Source organism: Helicoverpa armigera, chromosome 25, assembly GCF_030705265.1.
Source record: "Helicoverpa armigera isolate CAAS_96S chromosome 25, ASM3070526v1, whole genome shotgun sequence".
Taxonomy (NCBI): domain Eukaryota; kingdom Metazoa; phylum Arthropoda; class Insecta; order Lepidoptera; family Noctuidae; genus Helicoverpa; species Helicoverpa armigera.
Window position 1 is genome coordinate 5,278,710 of NC_087144.1, and position 8,305 is coordinate 5,287,014.

General features: G+C 40.7%; 2 protein-coding genes across 2 annotated transcripts; one reads left to right on the forward strand and one right to left on the reverse strand.

The window, feature by feature from the left end:
* Positions 1 to 276: 276 nt before the first annotated feature.
* Positions 277 to 1,740, forward strand: LOC135118789 (uncharacterized). The gene has a single exon (XM_064041663.1). It carries the CDS (start codon positions 277 to 279, stop codon positions 1,738 to 1,740), a length of 1,464 nt encoding a protein of 487 aa, XP_063897733.1.
* Positions 1,741 to 5,842: 4,102 nt separating this feature from the next.
* Positions 5,843 to 8,037, reverse strand: Glct (Glucosylceramide synthase). Its single transcript, XM_021343096.3, has one exon. It carries the CDS (start codon positions 7,727 to 7,729, stop codon positions 6,536 to 6,538), a length of 1,194 nt encoding a protein of 397 aa, XP_021198771.1. The 5' UTR covers positions 7,730 to 8,037; the 3' UTR covers positions 5,843 to 6,535.
* Positions 8,038 to 8,305: the final 268 nt, after the last annotated feature.

Below are 8,305 nucleotides of genomic sequence, written 5' to 3' on the forward strand. Positions count from 1 at the left end.
TTCCTGCATCACATCATGTCCCAATGGAAAACTACACTACACTTATACCACAACAGCAACACAATCACAACTAGACAGATATGCATTAGAAAAGGTATTTACCAAGGAGACTCTCTGAGTCCTCTATGGTTCTGCCTTGCACTGAACCCTTTATCTAACCTACTCCACAATTGTAGAGCCGGATACACTCTAAAACATAGCACCACAGAAGAAACCACAATTTCACACCTTATATATATGGATGACATTAAATTATACAGTAAGACAGACAAAGAAATGAAACACCTAATAGACACTACAACAGAATTCAGTAAAGACATCAATATGGAGTTTGGTTTAGATAAATGCAAAACACTACACATAATCAGAGGAAAAATACAACCAGGTGACTACACGATTAACACTACAGACACAATTACAGCTATGGAACCTACAGACTTATACAAATATTTAGGATACAAACAACTAAAAGGAATTGATCACACAGCTATTAAGAACACCTTAAACACAGAATATAAGCGGAGAGTGACCGCGATATGTAAAACACAACTCACTGGAAAACACCTCATCAAAGCACTGAACACCTACGCGATACCAATATTAACTTACTCATTTGGCATTATTAAATGGTCTAAAACTGATATTCAACAAATAGAAAGAACCACACGCACCACACTTACTAAACATAACAACCTACACCCTAAATCTGCAATAGAACGACTCACCATCAAACGCCAAAATGGAGGGAGAGGCCTCATAGATATCAACCATCTTTGGCAAAAACAAATTAACAGGCTCAAAACATTTTTCTACACTAAATCACACACCAGTAACATTCACAAAGCCGTAGCTGTAAACGACCACAACTACACTCCACTTAACTTACACGAACAACCAGACACACAACACAACGACACTATTGACCCACAAACACAAAAGATAGAGGACTGGAAGAAGAAAGTCCTGCACGGAAGGCACCCGCACGACTTGGAACAACCACACATCGACACAATAGCCTCAAACAAGTTTCTCAAAATCGGCAACCTATTCCCCGAAACCGAAGGCTTTATCATTGCTATACAAGACCAAATCATCAACACCAAAAACTACAGGAAGTACATCATAAAAGACCCCACAGCAACCAACGACAAATGCCGCAAGTGCCACACGCAACCAGAGACCATACAACACATCACAGGGGCATGCACAACACTCACACAAACAGACTACACTCACAGGCACAACCAGGTTGCAAACATCATCCATCAAAAACTAGCACTCAAACACAAACTCATACAAGACACAAACACACCATACTACAACTACACACCACAAACAGTTCTAGAAAACACCACACACAAACTCTACTACGACCGCGCTATTCTCACCGACAGGACAATACACTACAATAGACCAGACATAACACTTCAAGATAAAATCAATAAAATCACATACCTCATAGATATAGCAGTACCCAACACACATAACCTACAAAAAACCATAGGTGAAAAGATTACTAAATATGCAGACCTCAAAGAAGAAGTAACCAGAATCTGGCGGCAAGATAAAGTTTACGTAGTTCCCATAGTCGTCTCCACCACGGGTGTTATACCCAATCACCTCCACCATAGCCTCAAGTTAATAGACCTTAAAGACTCCACTTATATCCAACTTCAAAAAGCCGCAATACTAAACACCTGTCGAATTGTTAGAAAATTCATGCAATTGGACGAAAATTAAATAACCTCACACCACACATAACACACCACACATGCTACATTTACTTGGCACCAGCCCGTAAATGTGGCAAAAAACTAGCCAAGAGCTAAGAAACGCAAACGTTTTCCCCATAATAATAATAAACAAAGTGTATGTTATACCTATAGTCCTCTCCACCACGACAAAGTGTATGTTATACCTATAGTCCTCTCCACCACGGGTGTCATACCGAATCACCTTCACCATAGCCTCAAATTAATTGATCTGAAAGACTCCACCTACATTCTTCTTCAAAAAGCTGCAATTCTTAACACCTGTCGTATCGTCAGAAAGTTCATGCAGTTGGATGAACATGGCATAACACCTACTACACACACACAATAAATACACACTACACGCTACATTTACTTGGCGCCCGCCCGTAAATGTAGTCAAAACTAGCCAAAAGGCTAAGAAACAGAAATGTTTACCCCCAATAACAATAATAATAAAGTTTATTGATCCACAGTTACATTAATGAGTCACGTTTATAAAATTAAAGTAAATTATTACAAATGTTCGCTGTAACTTCTCTATTGGAGACATTTTCTTAGGTTCTGTGGTCCCCAAACTAGGCGCTGCCTGTATCTTGGGGACCTACGTTGTGATCACATAACAGTTTAACATTGAGTTTTCTCTAGGTCAGATAATGTTTACTTTGTAATGTAAGAAGTGGACAATTAAAAGCTTATAAAACTATATTAACGAATATAAAGTGAGATCAAAAACTTAAACATAAAAATAGTTGTCTTTCTCTGAACAATTAAAATAAAATTAAATGAGATCAAAAACTAAAAACATAAATTGCTTTTTCATGCAAACAAATTGTGTCTCTCTGGACAATTAAGTACAGGATAGGAAAAAATCTTAAAAAAAATAATAATAATCAATAGAAAACAAGTTCTTGTATATGTCTGCTATATAGACATTGAGATTTATTTGTGTGGGCTGTGTGTGGTGGTTGGTGTTTGAGTGTGTGTAGTGCGTGTCTGTGGGTTTTGATAGTAGTGTAGAGTTGTTTTTGTGTGTGATGATAGGTGTTTATGTTGGTGTGTGTGATTATATGTATACTAGTGTGTCCTTTCGAGTGTTGTTGAGGTAGTTAGAATACTTTCGGTTTCCTCGTATGTGAGTCCCAATAACAGTTTTTTGATTACCTTCTTGCAAGAGAAAAAAGAGAGTTCATTAACGGATCCGGGTATACTACGGTTGACGTTGTTGAATATTGTGGTGTGTAGGAATGTAGGACATCTTCTGGCTAGGAGGGAGGTGGTGCGTGGTACTGGGACATGGAAAGTTCTTTTTGATGTCAGTGTATAGTAGTCCGGTCTTTTTTTTAGATTTTTGTATGTGTGCAGATATGCATTCAGAATATAAAGTTGTCGAACGCGGAGGACTTTAAATTCATTAAATAAGGTGTCTGTGGGATATAAGAATGGCTTCTTGAGAAGTACCTTGATGACCGCTCTTTGGGCTCTCTCGAGTTCTATGAGAGTGGTTTTGCCTGCTCCTCCCCATATTGATATACCATATTGAATTACGGATTGACATATAGCATGATAGACCATGCGCTGCGTATCTTTCAATGTCCTGTCTCTGAGTTTTTTCATTATGTAGATGAGCTTCCTGACTCGTGATGATAGTGTTTGGATGTGTTCTTTGTGCGATAGATTTTCGTCGATGAGAAGGCCGAGGTACCGGATAGAGTGAGTCCGTTGTATATGTTCGCATGAGCAGCTATCTTTTGGTGTGTTTGATGGGCATGTGTGAAATTTTAATGAGAGGTGAGAGGGCGGACTGGATGTTACAGTTTTGAAAAATGTAATTGCTTTTGTTTTTTTGATATTTAAGGTTAATAGGTTGTAGTTTAGTGTATGTGCTACTATTGTCAATGCCTCCTCTGCCTGGGAATACAACTGTTCCCAGGTTTTAGCTTGAAATGAGATTACTGTGTCGTCGGCATATGATATGAGTTCTGCGTTTGGTAGGTTTAAGTTGAGTATGTCGTTCATGTATATGGTGAAGAGTGTTGGGCCTAGTAGACTTCCCTGCGGAACTCCAAAGTTAATCGGAAGCTTGCTACTGGAATAAGATCCTGATTTAACATACTGGCTTCGGTTGGTGAGATAACTACGGAACCACTCCAGCGGTAAGCCTCTAATGCCGGAGGCATCTAGCTTTTTGAGAAGCAGGTCTGTGGAGATGGTGTCAAAGGCTTTGGCCAAGTCTAAAAAGACTGCCATGCATCGGTCTCCTTTTTCTATGCAGTTGGCTATAGATTTCGATAGTAAAAGAGCAGCATCCTCTGTAGATTTTCCCTTTCTAAAGCCGAATTGTCTTTCTGATATTATGCTGTTTTTTTCAAGAAAATCAACTAGCCGAGAATTTACTACCTTTTCAAGAATTTTTGATAATATACTGAGAAGTGCAATGGGACGGTAGTTTTCTGGTTTATCCGTTGGTCCCCCTTTGTGTATAGGACTTATTGCAGCGACTTTCCATTGTTCCGGGAATACTCCTGTTTCTATACTAAGATTGATGATGTAGGTAAGAGGTACAGTTATGAATTTTTGAATACTTTTTAAGAGCCTAACGCCAATTTTGTCTGGTCCAGGACTGCTGTCGTTTTTCAGTTGGTTAATGAAGAGGGCTACTTCTGTTTCGTCAGTAGGGTTGATAAAAAAAGAGGAAGGTGAATATTTATGTGGTGTGTATTTATTTGTCAGGGACGTCTGCGTTTCGGATATTCTAGTGAGTATGGTGTCGGCAAGGTTCTTTCCCACTGTGGTAAAATAGGCGTTGTATTTGTTTAGACAATCATTTGGATCTGGACAATTTGATATTGTGTCGGATCCATTATTTCTCTGTGTGGAGGTAGGGTCATATATTGATTTTAGGACTTTCCAAAGCATTCGAGGATTTTTATGGTTTTCTTGCAGCAATTCAATGAATAACGCATTATTATTTATTTACACACAAGAGACGCACTAACTTGGATCACGGCTCGACTCGTGTCAAGTTCCTCGGGTTATCGAATTCACGCGCCGAATCATATTACAAGATTTCGATATTATTGTTATAAGTAACATAAAGAAGTAATGCGATATTTATATCGAATATCATCCTATTCGCGGAACAATCGGCTGACCGATCAAATGTTTGGTAGAAAGGGTTCAATGGACTCTAAATAATATTTTATTCGCAAGGTATCGCTGTTCTCTTATCATTAGCACTCTGGAAATATATTTGCGTTATTTTTTATCGAAAACGACATAGTGTTTCTAATTCGCTTTATAAAAACACGCATTAAGCGGTACATATGTTGCTTTATAGCTCGATTTACAGAATTCACAATGCAAGCCGACGAGTTCGGCGCTAAACAACGTTGCGATTTTATATTTCGGTATAACCGGTTTTAGTTCGATACGGTTTTATAAATAAGTTCACTAAACCGATTTGAATAAAATTCGGAATGGAGATCGTTCCAGGACATACGAATAAGTATGCACAGCAAAAGACACAATGTATGGAGTGACGAAACATTAGAATATTTAACATAAAGTTGAATGAGATTTCAGTTTTGGACCTTTATGACCCCCTTCAAACATTTAATAACATAGTTGACTCATGCCCTTTGAATATTTAATAACAATTTAAAGTCGGGCCATAACTGTATGATTAAAAAAATCTGGGCTGTAATGTTATCCAATTTGTTTGTACCTAATATGCAATCCGAGGTCATTGTTTAATGTAGTTAGTTATGTCATTGAGTGGACTGTTTTATTAGACAAGTTTTATGATTATCATATTGCATATTTCATGCAAATTCAGATTATTCATGTACACATTTGTTGTGACATGGTGAATTTTGATATAACTTTCAACATGAACTTGTTACGGTAAAAATTAAATAAGATAATTAATTGTCAGCAGATTTCCGGCCCATGTTTTGATTAGTTTTTAAGTGTCATCACTTAGTTATCATATCACCCCATACAGATAACAGTGTTTCTATTGCCTCACCTTGCCTTATCTGTCGGCCTTCGCCTGATTCCAATGGCAGACATTAAATAAAACATACTAGTAGTTGATCACAATGTATTCTTTAGAGTATAACCCTGTACTTCTTTTATTTAGAATAAGGTATTACAACATTAATTGTTTGCGGGAATTACACATAGGTATGATACAAATAGGTACGTATTGAGTTTCAGAATCATGCAGTTTAGGTAACTATGCTAGAACTTATCACATTTCAATATTTTACATATTTACTCAAGGTACACAGAACTGGCTATCTGTTATAGTTACAATAACAAATACCTTCGTAATGAGATTAATATTCAATGAACACCTAATCATATGTCGTACAAGTTTCATGTGAAAACATATTGAATCACAACAGAGGACCAAACATATCAGATAAGCAATGACTCACTTCATTATACTTGTACACCACGCAACCATTTCTGTCATGACAAACAATTCAGTACAGGAAGTGACATACCTGGCCAGGTATAAATAAATTACCAAAAATAAATAAAATGTGTGATGCATCTTTGAACTAACAAATGTACAAATCTTTCTAAAACAAAAGCAACAATCAACCACTGTTCGTTTCAAAACTAACATCATAGAAATTATAATAAAAACTTAATACTATATTAACTATAAACACACATCTGAAATTCAGTCGCTCTCAAACAGACTATGATACACTGGTAAAACGTAAACATTCACCAAATTAAAGCTTTCGAGTATGAGGGAGGGATGGGGCTCAGAACTTGAGTTTAGGATTGAGTTCATGGGCGCGGCCGCCCCAGTCCAGCCGGTAACTGCGAGTCCGCCACGAGATCTCGGGGCTGAGCAGTGCCGCGGCCAGCACGAACGGCGCGCAGCACTCGCTCCACACCCAGCCCAGCAAGAACTGCACTTTGGTGAACGGCGGCGAGCCGTTCTGCACTGACCGCAGCATCAGCCAGTCCGAGAGGAACCACACTAGCACATGCACCAGGAAGAACGGCAGCGGCTCGGCGCCGAACAGCTGCCCCGCCGCCCAGGCCGCGCCGGCGCCCAGCGGCATGCACTCGCTGAGCGGCTCCAGCATCGCCGTCGTGGGGATCATGGCGATGCGCAGCCGCGCCCAGCGCCGCAGCCGCGCCTGCAGCGCGCCCACCGACCGCGTGCCCGAGTTCTGCAGCGCCGGCAGCGAGCTCACGCGCATCTTCCAGCCGCGCGACACGATGTCCTTCGCCATGAAGTAGTCTTCCGCCAGGTAGTCGGCGAAGGCGCGCAGCCCGCCCGCCTCCTCCAGCGCGCAGCGCCGCACCAGCGACGACATGCCCACATGACAGTTGATGCCCATGAAGTCGGCGCCCAGGTACATGCGCGCCTGCGCCGTGCCGAAGAACACCTTCTCGTAGACCGCCGCGAACCCCTCGGCGTCGCACACGAAGGGCATCTGGTGCACGATGGCGACGTCGTCCCGCATGTGCTGCACCATATCCAGCAGCGAGTCGTCGCGCATGCGGATGCCCGCGTCGCTGATCAGCACCAGCGGGTACTTTGCCGCCAAGTACGCCGGCTGCATGTTGTTGATCTTCGGGTTCACGCCGACCCGCAGCCCACCCGTGAACAAACGAGCGTCTATGTGTGGGTGCTTGTGAATTAAACTGTTCACTAACATCACTGCTGGATCGTGTTCGTTTTCTACACAGAATAGTAACTCGTACATAGGATAGTCCAACGTGAAAAACGTTTCCAAGTTCGAGAACAGGTTGGGATCGACCCCAGTGAGCGGCTTCAGGATCGACACACCGGGGTACGGCTGTTCAGGCGGAGACCGGTCAACTGTCCGATGGAGCTTCCACTTCGAGTATGAATAAGCCATTATATGAATTAACCACAGACACACCCACGCAATCATAAAAAATATGGCAAAACCATACACCGTATACACCATAGACATCATAATTGTATCCTTATGTAGCTGTCGCGTTCGGGCCGCATAATATCGACTGGTTTTTTGGTGGAGACGTGCGCTATGACGCGATCATAACACTGAACTGAATGTGCGATAAAAAAGTAGTAACTTGAAGAATGAACACTCCGTAAAATAATTCAACATTTTATACGATCGCGTTATCTGTACGGTTTTATCATTGCGGACAGGTTTCAGCAGTCAATTCCTTCCTTTTACAAGCGGCTGAACCCCGCAGAGGAGACAAATAAATCGAAAATCCTTCACACGACAAACTTCAAGCACCACTGCTGCCAACATACTGACGAGAAGTCTGCGTTTTATTATGACTTGGGTTCAAAGATATCTAAAAACTCATGGTACATTAAATATGTTCATTATGATATTAACGAGTGATTGAAGTTTATTTCTTTTATGTTATGCACAATAATAAGAATTAAATAACAAATTGACCAATGTTATTAAACTTATTTTGTTCACAGTAAATGTTAACAAAACGTAGGACGAAATCGATCTCCTTAGCATTTGGGTCTGTTCATTTTAAAGGCGTTAAAACCAAAAACTTGC